Source organism: Nicotiana sylvestris, chromosome 4 (assembly GCF_000393655.2).
Source record: "Nicotiana sylvestris chromosome 4, ASM39365v2, whole genome shotgun sequence".
Lineage (NCBI taxonomy): Eukaryota > Viridiplantae > Streptophyta > Magnoliopsida > Solanales > Solanaceae > Nicotiana > Nicotiana sylvestris.
Window position 1 is genome coordinate 143,651,074 of NC_091060.1, and position 21,162 is coordinate 143,672,235.

Below are 21,162 nucleotides of genomic sequence, written 5' to 3' on the forward strand. Positions count from 1 at the left end.
CTTTTGTTCTGTTGTATATCTTTATGCCAATGAGTTTTTGGTGGAAAATGCAGTGCAAGCTAACTATATGTTATTTTGACCCTCAGGTACATGAGCTTGCAATGCATGTACTTTATCATTTGCACTATCTCATGTTGTCGGATTCAGTTGAAAACTCTTCACCTGCTACTGCGCTATATGAGAAGTTCCTCCTCACTGTGGTAAGTACATTCATTTGCTATCCTTACCTACATCATTCTCAAAGTTCCTTATGTATGTTCTTTGCTTGTAGGCAAAATCATTGCTAGATTCTTTACCAGCAAATGACAAGTCATTTAGTAGGCTCCTTGGTGAAGTTCCATATTTACCTGAATCTATGATGAGACTGCTAGTTGATTTATGCTCTGAAAATTATCCTGGGCAATATGGCCGTGATGGTGACCGTGTAACTCAGGGCCTTGGTGCAGTTTGGAGTTTAATTTTGGGGCGTCCGCCTAATCGTCAAGCATGCCTGGATATAGCTTTGAAGGTATATGACCATCAAATGTTCTGTCCTGATGATTTTCTACTTTCACTTTCCCTATGCAGTTGCCTAAGGAGATATCATAAGGGGCATCATAGAGCAACTTTTTTAGGAGTTGAAAGAGTTTTGGAAGAAAGATTTAATAAGCGGGCATTTTAATTGAAGCAAAAGAGCTGCTTTAACGTTACTTGTTTAACGTTTTCTGACCTTAAGTAAAGTTTTGCAATTGGGGAAGTGCTCGTTTCATTCTCAATTATGTTACACGGACTCCAATATGAGTATTGGATTCAAGAATTTATCTATAGGACTATATTCAATCTCTGGCAAGGTCTCTGCGTATATGGAGGATTCAAACAGAATTTCATTTTCATGTGTAACCAGACAAACTTGCCAAGGCAAAACATTGGATTCCAGTAATATTAAGTTTTTTATCAGTAGGGTCCCAGTAATATTGATTTTTAACAACAGATGTGTTAGAGCATGAAGTTGGAGCAACGCAAAAATAAGTAATCACTAGCTATAGAGAGATGAAAGCAATATTAAGGGTTTGACTTCTAAAAGTGTTTTGAGGAGATGATTGGGGCACAAATATAGACATAGATGGTGGAAGGGTGGCTTTGATACCATAGTCCATAGCTAGTTAGTGCGTTGGGTTGCAATGGAAGATTTATTAGTTGGATTATGAGATGGCTGCAAATTACATTTTGTTATAATGTTGTGCCATATATGATGCATCATGTTTGGTTTTATTAATGTTAATAGTAATGTGTGCGCGCGTGTCATATATCTTCTTGTAAAATGTGTTTGTTTTGTACTTTAAAAGCTATTCTTCAATTTTTTTCTTGCATTAAGTAGTTTGATGGTGTGACTATTTTTCTTGTCATAGGATAATCCTCTTCAGATCAAATAATAAACCCTGTAACATTTGGTTTTTAGCATCTGTCTTTTAACTTTTCTTGGGGGAGAGGTGGCCCCTGTGTATTGGGGGAACATGGATGATAAAGAGCTAAGGCCCTTGCGAGATTTGACGCTGATAAATGGACCTTGGGCCTAACTCAACCCCAAAAGCTAGCTCAAGAGGTGAGGATTGCACAAGTCCATATAAGGAGACCACCCATCCCCTTCATTGTCGATGTGGGACTCAACACCCCCTCTCACGCCCAGGGCTGGACATCTGGAGCGTGGACAATTATGGGGGCCAACATCGGAAAATCGGGATGGGTCCTGCTCTGATACCATGATAAATGGACCTTGGGTCTAACTCAATCCCAAAAGTCAGCTCAAGAGGTGAGGATTGCCCAAGTCCAAATAAGGAGACCACCCATCCCCTTCATTGTTGACGTGGGACTCAACAGATGCTTTACCTAAATAGTGCAGGGTGGAGTTGCAATCAGAAACTCGCAACTCTAATCTCGCTTTTAGTATCTACTTTGATGTCTATTTCTTTGTTTAGTAATTGAGTGACATCTTTTTGTGTGGAAAATCAGATGTTCAGGATTGTAGAAAAGAAAAGTAATGCTTGCCTTTGGATTGTCCTACAATTTTGCATTGTAGAAAAGAAAAGTAATGCTTGCCTTTGGCAGAATGACATTATAATGTTCTCACTAGAGTTCATGCTCTTTCACGCAGTGTGCAATTCACCCTCAGGACGATGTCAGAGCAAAAGCTATTCGCCTGGTATGCAAGTTTGTGATTTCCTTTGTGTTGCCTGCTGTGGGTCTTCACCTGCTGGCGACAATTCTTTTGGTTTCTCATCTATGGATGGTTGTATTTGAATCTCTGAAATGTTGGCACTTTTGATAGGTGGCAAACAAACTTTATGTACTTGGTGACATTTCAGATAGCATCGAGCAGTTTGCTAAGAATATGTTCTTGTCAGCTGTAGACCAGCATGTTACAGATACAGAATATTCCCGGTCTGGAACCTCGGTTCAGAGAACAGGAGAGGTGTGTTCTTTTTTTGTGTTTCGCCCTTAAATTCTCTCTGATTTTTGCTTTGATTAATGTCGAGGCGAGTATATTTTTAACTAAATATTTTTTCTGATCTTGATTCCTCTTTTTCCTTTTTTTTTTCTGGCTGCACTTGTTCCTTTAGTATTTGGTCTTGAAGTTGTTGCTTGTGGACTCATTAGTTTTAGAGGGTTCCGCTTGATCTTTTTTGGAAAATGTTTGTGGTTGGAGCTCATGTTCATGTTTGAATCTCTTGTTTGTTTAGTTTCACCTCAGCTTGACCAATTTCTAAATAAATTTGAATATTTCATAAACTGAATAAATGTACTAGAAGGGGAGACTTACCACATTGTAGGTATATTTGAAGCTTGTCGGCTAGGTTGTGTTCGAAGATACTGATGTTTGACTGTCGAAAAGTGAAATAAGACATGCAATTTTAAAAAGATTTTACTTGTTTCACCTTTATCCTTGTACAACTAAGATATTTTCTCTATGGTTCAAATACAAAGTATGTGTTTATCTGAAGTACAGTGTTTAGATTAGCTATTTCATCCAGCAGTAGCAGTTGCTTCTAGGGACCTAAAAGAGGAGGAATACATAGTCATCGTATTTTCGTATTTAATATCCTATATTTCATATTTCATTTCTCTTATATATTGTTGTTATTTTTATTACGCATTTTTATGGTACTAATATATCATCTCCTATTGTTTTTTGAGCCGAGGGTCTCCTGGAAACAGCCTCCCTACCCTTCGGGGTAGGGGTAAGGTCTGCGTACATATTACCCTCCCCAGACCCCACTTGTGGGATTATACTGGGTCGTTGTTGTTGTTGTTGTTGTTGTATCACTATGAGGAGGAATACATATTCTAAATCTTTTTTCTTTAAACTGTGTGTTGTTTTGTAGTTAAACATTAACAATTGCTCAAAATGGTGCTGTGAAAGCAATCCTTGCCTGTTTCGTTTGTTATAAGAACCCCAATACATCCACGTACACATCTAAGCTAATAATTGAATTCCTTGATAGGACAAAAAATGTGACGCGCTTAAAAGGTTTTTGTTAAGAATTATCTTTTAGAGTGAAACTTGTTCACCTTGACTCTGTCCAGAGATAAAATTCTAAATCTTGGATGTAGTCTCAAATTTCTGAAATGATAAATTAGCTTTTCTATTGCTGCAAGACCTAGTAATGCAGTTGGTGAAGTCCAGTATATGGATTGAAGAAAAAAATCTTTACTTCTGGGCTTCAATAAGATGAGGAGCACTTACCTTCTGTTTTTTTTTTTTTGGGTTTAATCTGCTCGTTCTGCACTGTTTGTCCTCTCTATGGTGATAAGTTTTTCTTAACTAAGAAATATATTATTTTTTCCATTTGAATATTAACCTAAGAAATATGATTATCAGACAGGAAATCAAGAAGCCTCAGTTAGTGGTTCTCAGATTTCAGAGCCTGGATTGTCTGAAAATGATTCAGTTAAGAATGCAGTATCTGATTCTCAAGTTGATTCAGAATTGTCATTGGCTCAAGCGCAGCGTCTTATCTCATTATTTTTTGCTCTATGCACCAAGGTATGGATAATTTGATAAGTGCAAGAGTATCTGCTGAAGGTGCACTTTTGATGATGCTTACTCGGTTACTTTTCTTGCAGAAATTCAGTCTTCTCCACCTTGTATTTGATAACTATGCACGTGCTCCTAAGGCAGTTAAGCAGGTTTATTTCTTATTGTGATTTTCTTTTATCATCCTAGTAGCTGACTTGATAGCGGTTTGTTTGAGGTGAATTAATCATTCAAACCAGTCAGAACTATAAATAGGCCAGCAATAATTTGAGTGTCCACTGTGCTCCCTCTTTTTTTTTTTCCTTCTAGTTTTCGTGTATTTACTGAACACCTTAGTGGCTGGTGCCTGGTGGTATCATTGTGTTTCCCCATGTTTCTTTGTCCTTTCATCCTGTACCCTTCCCCTCTTCCATGCTCTTGGTGAATTTCACATTCCTTTTATAAATTCTTGATCTGATGCAGGCTGTTCACCGTCATATGCCTGTTCTTATTAGGGCTATAGGCTCTTCGTGTTCTGAACTGCTTCATATAATATCTGATCCACCTCAAGGCTGTGAAAATCTTTTGACACAGGTAGGTTCCCTAAACTTCACTTTTAAATATTGCTTTTCATCTTGAAATCTCTTCTTTATCATGATGCCATTCTTTTGTCCGCGGCAAGGTGCTTCATATTCTCTCTGAAGGGACAACTCCGCCTCCCGACCTAGTTGCAGTTGTCAAGCGGTTATATGAAACTAAACTGAAGGTTTAGCTTCTTTCTTTCTGTTTTTTGTCTTTTCTTCTTCCTTGGTAGCTCTCAATCAGAAACTCCGCAGTTCCAACAGTGATACCCTAAATTCTTCTGCAGGATGCAACTGTCCTTATTCCGGTGCTCTCCTCATTTTCTAAGAGTGAGGTATTCTTATATTTGTGCATTTTTATTTCGACAGACATTTTCAGCTCTTTTTCTCTGTCATTAAATAATGATATGTGATATATCTCCATCTCACTATCCCTGTATTTGTGGGGTGTATGGCATCTCGCTTCCTTTGGTTCTCTGTTTGTTATCCTTTAACTTATGATAATATATCATACTATATCCATTTTAATTTTGCTGGCTCAGAGGTAGTACTCCTGTCTATGTTTAGGGTTTTCCTGACAAAGATCGTTGTCTGGTTAACTTGGAAAGCTTTAGGGCTTTGTTCATGTCTAGGTTATGAATTATCCTTTCTTAAATAAATGTTCTTAGTTTGGAGATCAAAGCAATATTCTTTGCTTTCTTAAAAATATTTTCAATTTACCCTTTGGTTTCCTCCTGACCTGATATTGAAGTTCTTCTCATCCTTTCCTGTTGACTGCTGCACTTAATTCAGAAAGAACTGTTTTTGATGAATCCTTTTGTTTTCATATTAGGTTCTACCTATTTTCCCAAGGCTTGTTGCTCTTCCACTGGATAAGTTTCAGATAGCCCTGGCTCGGATATTACAGGTCTAATTGAATTTTACTTTTTGCTTTGCTATAGTTTTTAGTTACCTTCTGATTTCTCTGAGAACGACTTTTATACTCATTCAATCTAAACATGATAATCTTCTCATCTTCGTTGCTGTCTCTTTCTTCTTCTGAATATCATGCTCATTCAAATTATGTTACGTTTTAGTCTTTGTTTATTTTTCTTAGGTAAGTGATTTCGTGGTTACTTTTTCAAAGTCCACATGTACCTTTATTGTTTAATAGTCAGATGACAAAAATTCATGATCCGATGCTACTTCTAGTTCAGAATTATATGTTGCCTATTTTAATCTGAAGTGCACTGATCATTTGTTCTGGAGATGGACAAAAGATAAAAGTTCCTTTACTTGGTTCATGGCAGGGTTCTGCCCATACAGGTCCAGCACTGACCCCAGCAGAAGTGCTGGTTGCAATACATGACATAAATCCCGAGAGAGATGGCCTTCCACTTAAAAAGGTATGCAATTTCCACTTTTAAAAGTGTGTCTTTTGCTTTTGATGGTTGTTGCACTTAAACTTATTGCAACTTGTAGTACTAGGAAATCCATTGATATCTTGCCTCAGATGTTTTGCCTTGTATTTCCTAAGTTGTGTAATTCCCTTGTTTCGTGTTGAATTCTGTTGCTTCTCCCTGTTTCTTACAACAGATTCAAGATATAGTGAAAATGCCTTAAGCAGAACTACGTGCCAATTTTGTGATATTTTGATGTTATTATCTTTCAGGTAACAGATGCTTGCTCAGCTTGTTTTGAGCAGCGTACTGTTTTCACGCAACAGGTCCTGGCAAAAGCCTTGAGACAGATGGTATGAAAAATACTGCAAATACAATTATACATAGATTGGGATTTTATGGATACTTTTTCAATCTCTGCGGCATTCATTTAATCAGGTTGATCAGACTCCTCTCCCACTGCTCTTCATGAGGACAGTGATTCAGGCCATCGACGCCTTTCCTACTCTGGTAAACTCCTGATGTTGTATTGTATATTAATCAGTTGGGTGCACGTCATCATGTTCCGGTCTTTTTACGCAATTGATTCGCTATAGGACATTGTTTTTGCTTATCTGGAATATGAATTCCTTAAAAGTTTTTTTTTTTGGTTATCATTTGCACAATCTGCACTAATGTTATGAGGCTCTCAACTTGAAACATTCATAAATTCTGCCAAAAGAAGTATGTAATTTATGTGAGTATTTATGGTGTCCATTACTTGAGAGTAAGATTGTCAATTGTTAAGGGGAGCGTGATACTGTTGAATGTCTTATTTGTACCGGACAAGAATTTTATAGCTTAAAATTTGAACTCCCATTGCCACAAGTGTGGTTACTACTTTTGAGAAGTAGAATATGGCAGAACGAGTTTATGGGCATGACTTTAACATCTCATGCTTCTATCCTTTTATATACGCGCTTTATGATGAATACACTTCTTTGGCATATTCCCAAAGGCACAGTATAGGAAAGAAACACCAGTAATCATGAGACGCTGCCTAGAAGAATAGTAAGCAGAAAGGATGAGAGGAGCTTCTCATCTGGCAGCAGAAATATCAACATTTATGGCACTTGATCTTCTTCCCTTGCACATTCACTATTTCAGATGACAAGCAGTGAAGATTATGTTAATAAACATTGTGCTGCTGATACTACTCCTTTAGAGCGAAGATTATGTTGCCTTGAAAGAAATTTAAAATAGTATAAGTAACTTCTCTTTGGTTGTGTTTTTGTATTCATTTTTGCCTTTTGGAATAATGTTTTGTTTCCTTTGTAAGTGCATGTCCTAAATTCGCTACTTCTCTCTTTTCTCCAGTTCAATATGCTTATCCAGATACACACACATAACACGTCTTGGCATCTTAATTTGTTTTTGGATAAAGTTGTTCGTCCGTGTCTCTTAGTTTGCATTCTTTCAGCCTACCATATTCACTCTCAAAAGGCAATCATGTAATCAGACCTGCACGTGAAGGGGTGTGTTAAAGACACAATGTAAATAAAAGTATGCTCTCTCTAACAACTCAAGCTTTTAGATGAGATGGTCACACCTTTCAAAACCTTATGCATGTGATTTATTGGTCTTGGGTTTTGATTTAATACAGAAGACCGTATAATCCAAGATATGTAATCCGTCTTTTCTCTTTCCTTCTTTTCTAGGGGGGCGGGGGGTTGGATTCCTGGATATTTAAGAACTAGGTTTTACATGTTCGCATAGTACTGCAAAGGCATTTCATCTAGATGTTAATGCAGCTGAGTTAGAATTAGAACTTTAAAGTCAACAGTATCACTTTTGTGCTTAGCATGGATATTTCTTTAATGTAGCTTTTTACTGAACATATATTTTGTCTGATGTGGAAGGAATGCAGTCAATGCGTGTGACATTATTTTTTTCTGATGTGATGTCTAGGTTGATTTTGTGATGGAGATACTCTCCAAACTCGTGATTAGACAGGTATTTTAATTCAAAATACGTTTAGGTTTCCCACTAATCACGAATTGTCATTATTTCGCTACGAACAAATGGTCACCCTATCACATGTTGGACGCAGGTATGGAGGATGCCAAAGCTTTGGGTGGGTTTCTTAAAATGTGTCTCGCAAACACAACCACATTCTTTTCCTGTACTACTACAGGTATTATTTGGTAATTTATATTTTATTATATATTGTACATGGAAGCACAATATCCATATAAGTGATACCTCCTAGTAATAATTGGAAATAGGTTTTAGTCTTGTTGGTGCGCTGATTTTGAACCTATTACTTTTCTAAGAGTATTTTGACCTCATCATAGATTTATATGCCAGTAAAAATATAGAGAAACTGGTTAGTGGCGATTTATATAGCCGACCCCAACTTGTTTGGGATTGAAGCGTAGTTGTTTATTGTGCATGGAAGCACATTAACTTTATTGCTGTCTTTTGTCTTAAAATGCCTGGATCTTGCTTGCAGTTGCCACCACCACAGCTTGATAGTGCCCTAAACAAATATGCTAATCTCCGAAGTCCACTGGCTGCCTTCGCAAATCAGCCAAACATTAAAAACTCACTTCCTAGGTATATTCTATATCTGATCAACCGTTTTGTTTATGTTCCACCTTGTCAACATCTTTTTTCTGCATTATCTCAACCGTCTCAATTGGTTTGACTAAAGTTCTTCGTGGAATTTACCCACGTCATGTATTTTTGAGGCATTTTTGTGTGTTTTAGTTGTTAAATAGTAGAAGTTCGGTTGTGACTTTATGTGAACTTAAGAGAAGAGCGAGATAACTGCATAAATTGTCCCTGATCTATGTTACACACACTAATTTATTATGCTCAAAATTTTTCTCATTATATTTATAAATCAACTAGTCTTTTTGGTTACTGGAGTCAAAAGTTCTGGCTAGAGCGGGCACATACACACTTGGAAGTCTGTTGAAGAACAATTTAGGCAAATCACCAAACAATTGCTGAAACATACAGCACTATGAAAATCATCTTTAAATTCCGCAGAAACTAGTTTGGCCTTAATGCTGTGTTACACTATCCTTTACCATAGATGACACCTTTTTAACTAGTCCAAAAATGTAGCCACAAAATCATGCTTTATCTTGTGAGATTTTTGAGAAAGCTGGAAAACTGCTTGTTCCAGCAGCAATATTCCCTCTTTCACTTTCGTGCTGTGACAACCCTATCCCTCAAAGATACCAGATGGTGTAAATGTGGTGGGGTAGTGGAAGAGCCGGAAGTAAATGAGGATGAAGATGGTAGTAGGAGTTGCCGCATTATTGCAAATCTAATTTTCTCCAAGATATAATGCATATTATTCTTTTTGACCACAAACTGCGTAAGATGAAAAAATCTCTATATTGATCTGTTTTCCTTGTTAGCATTGGAGGTGTTGATATCAGTTATTCTTTAAGATAGGAGAAGACACTAGCCATTGTTACAGTTAAAATATGATGTGGTTTGGCATTGGTGCAGATCAACCTTGGTACAACTTGGTCTTTTAAATGAATCAAATTTGCGGCAACCACATCTCTCATCTTCTATGCATGCCTCAGAGAAAGGCTCTTCTGTCCATGGAACTACACTAACGTGATAGTGCAACTTCTGCCAGCTGAGGAAAGAAGCAGCAAAGTAGTACATGGATGAGGCAGCGCGACTAGTGCAGCAGCCCTTATTGCAACATAGTGCCACAGTTCGCCAGGGTTGTGTAAATTACGGCTCGTATCTCTGCTCTCCAGTAGTTGCACAATCTGCTGACGACAAGATGGCACATGGAGATGTAGTTCCCAAAAGTTTTGGGGGAGAAATCTCTCTTCGGAGATTGTATCATAAATGTAGTCAATTTCCCTTGAGGTTTCCTCTATTATGCTGCTCTCCGCCTGCAGTCATTATTTGCCAGGCAGCAATTTGTGTTTTATGGTATTAGCATAGCTGGTAGGTCAGGTTCTTTTTAATCTTTTGTGTGAGAGGGAGGTGAGCAGGAAGTGTGTAATTGTATTCCTTCATTTATTAGCCCCTACCCACTTCCCCGATACCCCGCCCACCCCCCACCCCCCCAAAGCAAAGGGGCTCTGCTAAAGGAAAATTAAAAGGAAAAATTGACACTTTCTGCCGAGTTGCCTAAAGGAAAATTAAGAAGAAAAAACAAAGTTGATTGGCGAATGGGAAGCAAATTTGGAGCTTCTTTGGTCGTCCATTCGATCAACCTATGATTTGGTTATTTGAGCCTTAACATGGTATGAAGAGATTTTCGCCTGTGAGAGATTGGGACTGTAAATTGTTGAGGTCCCGTAGGTTGTAATTTAAGTTAGGTTGACAACGTTCCTCTATCGGCCTTAGGCTTGTGTAAGACTAATTCTTTTGGAGTTTTTACCCTCTGTCCTCTATATTTGTAAGAACTTTAATTATAAGGTAAAACTTGCTCTAAAACTCCTTGGCGTTATACAACACGAGAGCAAGAATATCTTCATTTGTTATTAAGCATTTTCGAGATTATTGGGATGGCAGTCAGATGCGGCAAAATGTAGATCCGAACAGGAATCTAGATGGGTACCAAGAAGTGATAAATCATGGCTTTTTGTAGTCTTAAAAACGAGACGTAATTCTTTCAAATGTAGTGAATTATTGGCTAGGGAATTTATAAAATAGGAAGAGGATGTGACAAAGGGAGAAATTCAAAAATAACCAGAGTTACAACTGGTCGTTTAAAAATAGCCCAATTTCAAAAGTAATCAAAATTTAGCTATTTTTCATGTAAAGATAAATCTGAACGAAAACATTGTTCAAAATCCGGAAAATACACCAATATATTATACTAAAGTTTCAGCATAAGTATACTTGAACTCTAGCATATTATACTAGAGTTCCAGGATAAGTATGCTGGGACTTTAGCATAATATGATGGAGTTCCAGCATAATATACTGGAGTTTCAGCAAGTATATTGGTCAAGCATAATATACTGGAGTTCCAGCAAGCCAACAAAGTATATCAGTCCAGCATAATATGCTAGAGTTCATACACGGGTGCACCGAACTCCAGTATATTATGCTGGACCGGTCTATGTTGCAGCAAAATAGTGGCTATTTTTCATTGACTTGGTAAACGCTGGCTATTTTTGAATGACCAGTCCGAAAACTGGTTATACCATGCTATTTTTACTGTGCGACAGCTTGTGTTCAGTGGAGTACCAAACAAGTCAATTTCAGTTGAATTCCTGCTATTCCGTCGGATATTTCCTATAATAAGCAGTGACTAGGTCTCTTCTATATTACAAGTTCACCTAGGATGTGACCTCAAACGTTTCGTACATTTCGGTGTCACCTTCTATACTTTTGCCACACCAAGCAGTGACCACGCAAGGGTAAATTACTTCAATTATATTCACTACTATAATCTCAGATTCACAATGGTTTGAATTTCAATTTTGAACAAATTTGCGTGAAACAAAGAACTTTTGCACATCAAAAAGAAAAAGAAGTTGCAGTTACAGTTTCATGTTTGATTGATTTTGCTTGCAAACTCTGTATGATAAATTTCCGTGAGAAACAGAATCGTAATAGATTACAATTTGGACAAAGTGGCACCTGCTTCCTGCTTCCGAGTATGATAATTCACAACCATTGTATTCTACGGCACACATGCATTCCGCTTTTCAGATGGCAGTAGCATCCAATTTTGCAATGGAAACTGAAGGAACCGCACTACTAATCTCGTTAAAGGCAGCAAAACTCCATAACAAAACGAGTTTTGATGTGGTCAAAGAATATCTCCGAGAAAGTCAAAAAGGAAAATCAATCACTCTTTTCTGCTATAGCTATCCTGTCATTGAAGGCATGCATTGCTGCTTCAACTTCGGCAATCAAGTAATTCCCTGATCTGCTTGAAAATGACAGCTTCCTATTAGAAGCAGCACTGACCTGTCAAAAAGTATTGCAGCTGAGTGCTTTCTTTTGTCTTTGCTTAGTCAAACTAGATATGGACACACTCGCAGAAATAACAATAATGCCAAAAGGCTCTCTGAATATTAGCAACAAAAAGGCTTCTAAAGAGTGCCCTAACCACCATCATATGAAATGCTACAGAGGATACTATTCGGTATACTAGGAAATACACGACTAATTAAAGATGAACAAATCGATCCTGGGAATAAAACTTGGTGATGTTAATTAAAGAAGCTAATTCCTCAACCCACCGCCACCCTTAGTTCTCTCAATTCGCGTTTGACCTTTTCTTTACGAGAGAAGGAAAGTTGTTGGTTTATAAGAGATAATAAGAGGCACTGACCTTCTTCATGGACACCATTTAGGGTCTTTGCACCTTGCTTGTGTTTCTCATGTGGTAGAGAAAACGGCATCAAGGTTCTTTTGAAGGAGCCAGGCTCTCGGATAGACAGGTCCATGAGCTTCCAGATGAAGGTGCCAACTCAATACCCTTGAGCAACCAGAGGGGATACCTTCCATTTGGCTTTCGTCTTCAACAATTTGTTCTATGAATGTGGTTTCCTGCAAGTAATAACTGCGAGTAAATTTCCACCTTCAACCTGATCACACAAGCCTCTATTCCCAAAGTATGAAATCAAGGATTTAAAAAAAGAAGCAATATGACACATACTTGGAAACCCTCCTTCACATTGTCCAACTGTCGAATGGGATCTGAAGTTGGTCGATGCCATTTCTTTGGATCCCATAATATAGTGCTATTGAAGGCAAAGCCAGACATATCGACGTGGAATCTTCTAAGTTGCTTACTCTTCTCATTAGTGTGCCACCCAATAACTTGACTTCCATTACACACAGGGCCCTCCAGTGTTGCTTTGCTTTTACTTTGCGCCAGCATAGCAACAGGCCAAGTGCCAAAACGACTATAAGAGGAGATCACAATGAAACAGAAGCAAATTAGAAAAGAAAAGACGAAAAGGAGAACAATGAAGTGAAATCTGCAAAAACGATTGTCTCCTCCTTCAACTTATAGCCTCCAGAAACAGTCATAATCACAGTAAGCTACATACATATTACCTTTCATATCAACAATAACAAATAGTAGCTCATGTCCTAGTTCAACCATTTTATTTTCACCATGCTTAGATAAGACCGAACTTCATTTGTACTTCACCAGAAGTGTGTCCGCAAGTGGATAAAATATTTCTTGAATAGTTATGCTTACTTTAGCATAGAGAAAAAGACCTGTAGCATCTTTCCACAACATATTCAGAAAGCATGGAGGAGTTTACTTTCTTTAAGGAAGTAGAGGATCTGGGAATAAACAATTGGATCAGTTACTTCAACACTCGGGGAGAATCTTAAGTCAGGTTACATATTCCGGAAATTCATATAAAACTAAGGCATATATCATTGCGAAAACTCAACCTTTGCAGCAGGGGCGGATTTATAGGGGAAAATATGGGACACATGAACCCATGGTCTCTTTGCAAAATTATATATTTTATGTACATCTTTTCTAAAATTGGTATAATATTAACTGTTGGCACCAATGCTCCAAGAAGGTTGAATGGTGCACTTGGTTGAAGGTTGAGTTATTTACCAAGAGGAAGAGGGATCAATTCTCAATTAATACATTTTTTTCTCTTTTTTCTAGTAGTGCACCCATGTACTAGAAATCCTAGATCCGCCTCTGCTTTGCAGCAAGCCTGTTAGATATTTCTATTCAAGTATATGCTAAAACTGTAGATATCTTACAATTAAAGCCTGTTAGATATTTCAAAATACAATTAAAGATATCTTACATGCATTGGCATTCTGATCATCAGTTTATTGTACCTTTCCAGCAGCACTCACTGGGCCTCAAGAGGAAGGAATCAAATGAATAAGACTAAAGTATGGACAAAAGGAATCTGTAGGCCATTGCTTAGGAAATTCTCCAAGGTTTATCAAACATATTTCAGCACAATTAATGAAAGAACAGGGCCGATTAACATGTCACTACAATCAGATTTTATTTATTTTCTTTAATTCATAAGTTGTTAAGAAGTCTTATCAGAAGCAACGATCATGGATTGCTGCCAGAGCAAGCAGAAAGCTTAGTTTCTCTTCAGATAATGGCATCGCTTAAGTTAGAAAGAGCAAAGGATTAAAGGTGGCATTTCGGTTTGGGGGGGGGGGGGTTAATCATCATTAGTTTTGCCTCCAACAAAAGACACAACAACCCAGCGGAATCCCACAAGTGGGGTCTGGGGACCTCTTACAGAAGGAGTCCACAAATATTCCAAGAGTAAGAAAACAAATTGATTGGATTCATATTGATGGTATGGATGTCCATAATATGAATCGAAGGTGCGACGACCTTACGTCACTCCGAAAGGTTTAGAACGTGATTCCATGAGTCCAGCATGCATTATATATATGTATCTATTTTACTCTACCGACCCGCGCTATAATCGGCAGGGTACGGCACCTATTGTGCAACCATAAATCAGTTAGGTTTTACCGATCTCCACGTGGCCGGGTACGATTCTACCGAGCCTTATGATAGCCGGGTACGTTTTTACCGAGTCCTCTTCGAGGCCGGGTACGATATGATGATGATGATGATGCCCACAGAGGCGTATGTTTTTAAAAGTATATATATATATCATACATTTCGTGTCAGTCGCCCTCAGAGGCACTCAGATGTTACAAGTTGTATCTTCTCTATCTCTCTTTACATTACTATTCTTATTTATGCTTTCCTGCCTTACATACTCGGTACTTTATTCGTGTTGACGTCCCTTTTGCCTAGGGACGCTGCTTTTCATGCCCGCAGGTCCCGATAGACAGGTTGACAGTCTTCCTAGCAGGCTATCAGCTCAGCGGAAGGTGTTGGCGCACTCCACTTGCTTCGGAGTTGCCTATTTGGTCAGCATGCTTTGGACATGTGATGATTGAACAAAGATTTGAGGAAAAAGCAATAAAAACTGGAAACCTCAATTTGCTACTCATTAGACTTGTCAATGGTGGCAAAGAACCAACCATCTTATCCTCCAGAAATTATATTGTTCCTGGAAGAATTTTGTGAGCTTGTCGGGAAGAATTACTGCCACCTGTGAGATATATTCAACAAGAGACCTGTTTACCATTTACGAATCAACCTTCGAGTACTTTGCAGGAAAACTTAGAAACTAAACTGATGTATTTGTAACGCAGTTCCTGATGTCCAAGAGGAAGCTGTTACTCGAAGTATTCGTAACCTACTTTATTAGATGGTAGGTACACAAAGAATGGAGTTTAATTTTGCTCAAGGCTGAGTTTTTGCTCAGAATAACTCCTTTAGCTAGGCAATTTAAAAACTCCTTTCAAGGATGTTTACGTGCATAAACCACAATTAGAGATGATAAAGGAGCAGAAAGACCTAGCAAAAGGCGACTGTTAGTAAGGTTCGGGAGAGGCAGGGCGAGGTGGGACTATACCTAACTTTAATAAAATTTATAGCTGGGTGAAGGGAAGGTTGTAAGCGGAGACGAGTTAACTCCAAAACCAGTTACGTCCATTTTATGGAAAATTGTTCTAGAAAATATATTAAAATTACTTTTCCTTATACAGACAGCTTGACTAAGTGGAGAGACAAATAAGCTTCTTCTTTTTTTGGTTAAGTAGAGAGAAAAATAAGTTAAATTCACCTCCAAATGAGAACTTTATAGTAATAAATACAGTATATTTTTAATAAGAGCTCTGAATGTTGACTACGATAGCAAGCATGCCATACTAATTATGGTGATAAAATGTATGAATGTTACATTTCAAAATAACAACAAAAAGGAGGGAAATCATCAGTAAAGAATGTAATTTGACTCTCAGAATAAAGATGGGAAGGATAGATGTTTCTTGTAGACTTCCTGAAAAGAAGAGAAAGTGGATGAAGGCATCACAAGTATTTTCTCTGAAGAAAGTGGATCACAAGTGACATCAATTAATCTATGTTAAGGATCGAGCAAGCAATCTTAAGTTGGAAGAGTGTTTTTGCAATGATAAACCAAAGCTCTTAATATTCTCTACTAAAAAAGATTGAAGCACATCTGTCAAGCCAAGCTTTTTCTTTGGCATCAATTAAGAAAGAACAAGAGCAACTTATAAAAAAAACAGGAGCATAATTCCATTAATAATGAAGATGCTGCGTTTGGTGGGCATGCCAGAGTTGAAGCCCTTCTAAAGTGAATCATCCAAAGCACATATCTTTTTCTGTCCACTTATCAGATTCACACAAACTATATTTACCAAAAGAAGGGGATTTCATCATACACTAACAAGACGGTCATTTTCTCAGCTTTTAATCTAAGGAATGACATTTTGAAGAAGAATTGAAATGATAATGAAGCCAATTGAGATCCAAAAATCACACAATCTAAACCCAGAAGGATATCAGGAATTTTTTTTTGTTAGTGAAGTCATAATTAAATGGGAAATAGCTCCGGACCATGCACCACATCGATAAACTTAAATATCTACATAAAGCACATGACATCATCTTGAACTACAGTAAAATGGCATGTTCACAGCAGGGCAAAACAAAGACAAGTCATGTAAACAAGTATGATCAATCTCAACTTACTTGATCGATCTAATGCTCTCAAACAACTCAAGGGAGTAAATATTATCATCATCTGCGAAGTAAACAATTCCATTGAGTCTATGATGTTCAATATGCTCCAAAGCAACATTCCTCTGATGCACCCCGCGGTCTTTTATATCCGTCATGTTCTTGGAACACACTAGATGCCGGTACATAACACCAGTCTTCCTCAAAATGTCCGCAGTCTCAGCAGATGCTGCATTCATCTCAACCACAATCCACAACAGAGGCGACTTCACGATCTTCAACACCTCGCTCAATCTATTAAGATAGTAAGCTTGGAGTGCCCTATTATAAGTTGGAGTCACCACAATCAACAGTTTCCTTGGTACATAATCAAACTTCCCTTTCACTTCATCCACCAAACTACCAGGTAATTTAACTGAGTTTACCACAACATTATCAGGTCTAGGGATGACCACATCTTTCATCTCCTCCTTAACATTCACTACAGATGGCTTGATCTCAAAGGAAAAATCACGGCTCCTCGCATCATCAAAATCACCAAATGGTGCCATACCTAATATAAACCCTAGCAAAAAAAATATCAAACACCTATAGAACAACTTCTTCATGGATATATAATTTTTCCGAGAATATAGCATCGAAGAGCTTTTCCCGTTTAAAATGAGCTTATGAGATGGCGATTGAACTGAAGATTGGTTTCCATTCTGATAATGCCGTTCGTGATTCGGTGATAGAGTTCTTCGGATGGAAGCCATTGATCAAGTCCCGAGAATCAACAAATAGCACAGAGAAAAATACTCCAATTACATCAACAGATACGTAAATTCCATGATCCTCTCACACTGAATCGACAAATAGCAGAGAAAATGCCAGAAGAATCAACCAGAGCTTATCATAAACAAAAAATATAGATCATACCACTGCAGAAGATTCAGTTTGAACCGAAGCTTCGCGAAGCTCAATTGCTTAAACCGAAACCCTAGAATCACGAACAGAACCTATTTTCTGAATCAGTGTTTGCGAACAATCAAATCTGACTGATTTGTTAAAACAATTGAATGAAATCTATGCTGAACAGCTGCACTATTTCAGTAGAAATTAAGCAATTCTACGTAGCAGATTCAAGAGAATTCAGTAAACAATGATTTAAAATTCAGGTGAAAAGGCAGCTAAGAAGTTCCGATTGATAATATTTTCCGGTGGAATTAGAGATTTTGAGTGTCGGCCGAAAAAGGAGTCCAGTGGCGGCCGTAGAGGCGCGGGGGTGTAATGCGCATCAAGTACGGTGCGCGCCAGATAAGCAGAGCCGAAGAAATTTTATTTTGAGTGAGATATGCCATGTAATATTTGAGTGAGCGCATTCATTGTTTGCCTGTGGGACCCGCAATTAATGAAAATTCAAAAAAAAAAATACTCCCCCGCCTTTACCTTTACCGTTCACAGTCCCCCCAAAAAACCCTACTCGCTCCTCTTTCTTTCTTTTTCTTCTTCTTCCTCCCATCACCATAGAGAAAAACAACCCATCTGCTATAATCTTTTTCAGTTTCAAATTGCTGTTATCTATTTCAGTCTTCAAAAACTGTTTGCATCCCGTACAAAGCTCATGATTCGAAACTTTTTCGGTATTTTTAAGTTTCGATCTGCCATTGGTATACAAAGTAAAAGTCGATATAAAAGTGGAATGTTTTGTATATATACACAAGACAAGAGAGAAACATATACGTGCAAAAAAATATAACTTTTCACATTTTGGATCGATAATTTTGAGGGAGACTACATTAATCTTAGTAATAATTGTTGAATAAAAGACTGTTTCCTTATTGATAGAGGCGGACAAAGATACATGGCTGTTGTGTTTGATTTTTGAACATAAACAGTTCCATTAATAGATGGTGAAAGGAATTTGGGGAGATTTGACAGTGGGGGTATATTGGGAGGAAGAAGAAAGTGGAAGAGAGAGATACGGGGAGGGATGAAACTTGAAAGGGGAATGGTTTGGTGAATGGAGAGAGAGGGGGGAGTATTTTTTTTTTAATTTTTCATTATTCCATTCGCTCAGGTATTCATATCTCACTCAAAATAAAATTTCTCAAAACTAATTATGTTTTTTATTTAAAATGCTCTCTCTCTCTCGCAATGAACACTACAATTAGCAATTGAATCGTCCTAATAAAAGCATTTGTTGTGATATGTGAGCTAAAAACATATCGGATGAACTGCCCTAATATCATCACAAGTTAAGCTTTATTAGTTTAGTAAGTCTTACACAAAAAATAATTGACAAATAATATATTTAAGTGCAAAATATACTTGCACAAACCCATTAAATATTTTGCAAGTCATACTTCTCAAGCATCTCGCTCTATACAAGATACTTTTTTTTCTTCAAAACATATGTTTAAAAGACTGAAAACTTTAGTAAAATTAATCGACAAAAATGTATTAGTCAAAAGGTTTATATAATTTTGGTACAACTAAATACCTAGATAGCCCTTTAAACTCGATACATTTTGTAAGATAATCACTTACACTTATCAATGAGCAAATAAACACTTTAATTTGAGATGTTCACGAAATATACTTCTGCCAAGTTCAAGCGTCTATCTGATCACTAGTTAAATTTGAATGATAATTTTATAAAATGTGCCAATTTTAAGGTCTATCCAGGTGTTTAGCTTTTCGGTAAATTTGCTAAATGCAAGAAAACAACGTGAATTTGCTGGAATTTTTCCTTACACGAATCATGGCCACTGTTGCCACAAGTAAGACTTGTGCCTTAGGCTCCCAAATGTGGGAGCCATATTTTTTAAAGAAATAATAGGTTTATAGGTATTTAAAAAAATAATACTATTTAATACGTTTAATATAAAAAATAAAAATTTCATATAAAGAAAATAATACTTTTTAGATATATAAAAAAAGTAACCATTTGACTTACTAAAAATGGGTAGAAGAATTATTTTCGTTTCAATTTAAGTTGATTTGATAATTTAACTTTTTTTACTTTTTTATTAGATAATGCGTAAAAAAATTATTTTTCTTCCTTCATTTGTAAGCTAAATTTTTCTTTTCCCTAATCTCTTTATATTTCAGAAACCCTTACATTTTTTCTGTCTTTCTCTTTGATATTCTTATTCGCCTTCTTTCTCCGAACCAAGATTTCGTTACTCACCTTCTTTTCCCAAAATTTCATTAGTTCAAATGTTCAACGATATTTTAAAAGTTTAGGCCTCATATTAAACATTGGTTTTAAGCCACATATGTGCTTGATGTCACATCTGTGAGCACGCGATTTTTTCCCTATATGAATTACTCCCATAAATTCAAGAAAATGAATTTTTTCCATTATTTGAAATTTTATAGATTTTATGTAGAAATTTTATTAATTATTTGCATTTTTGTGCATTTTTAATTTCCATTAAAAATCAAAAATACCAAAAATATCACGCATTGCATTTAGGATTTATTTTTACATTTTTAGGTTAATTAGTAAATTAGTTACTTTATTAAAAATGAAAATCACAAAAATTGGCTTACTTTTGCATTTTTAGCCTTTTAACTTTAAATTTGTAATTTCCTTTTAATTTAGGAGTAATTAAATTTTGTAAATATTATAGTAGATAATCAGCTTAATTTTTCCAAGATAATTATTTTTAGGGGTTTTAATTAATTAAAATAGGAAAAGAGAAAAATTGAAAAAAGAAAGAAAGGAAAAAGAGAGTTTAGAAAAGGAATTTTTACATTCTTATGCCACATAGGAAACCTTATTACCCTCAATGTTTAAGGTTTGACTTAATTACACTTAGTATACCAAATTACTAATTCTATACCATAATTAATTAAGAGTATAATTAATTATACGTTTTTTACTCCTTAATTAAAGGAATCTGTATATCCCAGTATCCCCACTCATCTCACGTTTCTCTCTCCTAACCCCTCAGCCCAACCCACGTTTTACTCATACCCACGATCTTTTTACCATTTTCCATCTTCTGAAACCAAATTCCCCCTCTAAATTCATAGACAATTGAAGAAACCCTTCAACAAAATTGGTTCCCCATTTTACTCCAGTTGAAGTTCATCAATGAAGAACAACAAAGCTTCGAAACAAAGTCCTAAAAAATCAGCAATAGCTGATATACCCTCATTTGATTTGGGTGTTTTATCACCAAAATCACCCAAAAAGCAAGACAAAATCTCCACATGCAATTGCAGAGACTACTCATAGTTCCTCTCCCCGACAAATCAGAGCTGAGATGAGAATCAAACAAAAACATGATGTAGATGCTAGAGAAACTTCTACACCAGGCAAACAAGTCAAACAAAAAGGAAAAGAGATTTTGGTAGATGACGACTTTGTAGAAGAGGTCCCTAATCTTCGAACATGAAAGAAAGCAAAGGTGTCTCCTGGTTCGAAAAATCCAAAAATAAAGAAACATTCAAAAAGCACCCTAAAATTGTTCGCAACTAATCATTGGTGAAGGTAAGCATTTATTAGTTTCGTTTCTAATTTTTTAGTTTGGTTTATGATGGTAAAATCTGTGTTATACGTGTTTTAGACAAGTGTAGAGTAATTGTCTTAATTTTGAAGATTATTTGTAGTTGTGATGTTCTGTCTTTATAGTTGTAGATATTTTGTAGTTTTTTTGTAGT

The 21,162-nt window shown here is 36.7% G+C and overlaps 2 protein-coding genes across 2 annotated transcripts in view; one reads left to right on the forward strand and one right to left on the reverse strand.

Moving 5' to 3' along the window:
- LOC104226802 (uncharacterized) overlaps positions 1-10,427 on the forward strand; it is a 30,821-nt gene extending 20,394 nt beyond the window's left edge. The window contains exons 11-27 of the mRNA XM_009778878.2: positions 87-200; positions 272-508; positions 2,132-2,179; positions 2,306-2,449; positions 3,857-4,021; positions 4,102-4,164; positions 4,475-4,585; positions 4,674-4,757; positions 4,860-4,907; positions 5,405-5,479; positions 5,862-5,957; positions 6,224-6,304; positions 6,390-6,461; positions 7,899-7,943; positions 8,041-8,124; positions 8,443-8,546; positions 9,456-10,427. Of these exons, the coding sequence (XP_009777180.1) occupies positions 87-200; positions 272-508; positions 2,132-2,179; positions 2,306-2,449; positions 3,857-4,021; positions 4,102-4,164; positions 4,475-4,585; positions 4,674-4,757; positions 4,860-4,907; positions 5,405-5,479; positions 5,862-5,957; positions 6,224-6,304; positions 6,390-6,461; positions 7,899-7,943; positions 8,041-8,124; positions 8,443-8,546; positions 9,456-9,573 (1,689 nt within the window). The 3' untranslated portion in view covers positions 9,574-10,427. The remainder of the gene's footprint in view (positions 1-86; positions 201-271; positions 509-2,131; positions 2,180-2,305; positions 2,450-3,856; positions 4,022-4,101; positions 4,165-4,474; positions 4,586-4,673; positions 4,758-4,859; positions 4,908-5,404; positions 5,480-5,861; positions 5,958-6,223; positions 6,305-6,389; positions 6,462-7,898; positions 7,944-8,040; positions 8,125-8,442; positions 8,547-9,455) is intronic.
- A 901-nt stretch (positions 10,428-11,328) lies between these two features.
- LOC104226803 (probable beta-1,4-xylosyltransferase IRX9H) lies at positions 11,329-17,821 on the reverse strand. The gene is made up of 4 exons (XM_009778879.2): positions 16,522-17,821; positions 12,592-12,841; positions 12,265-12,482; positions 11,329-11,897 (listed from the first exon to the last, which is right to left on the reverse strand). Exons 1-3 carry the CDS (start codon positions 17,262-17,264, stop codon positions 12,312-12,314), a joined length of 1,164 nt encoding a protein of 387 aa, XP_009777181.1. The 5' UTR covers positions 17,265-17,821; the 3' UTR covers positions 11,329-11,897; positions 12,265-12,311.
- Between the last annotated feature and the right edge of the window lie 3,341 nt (positions 17,822-21,162).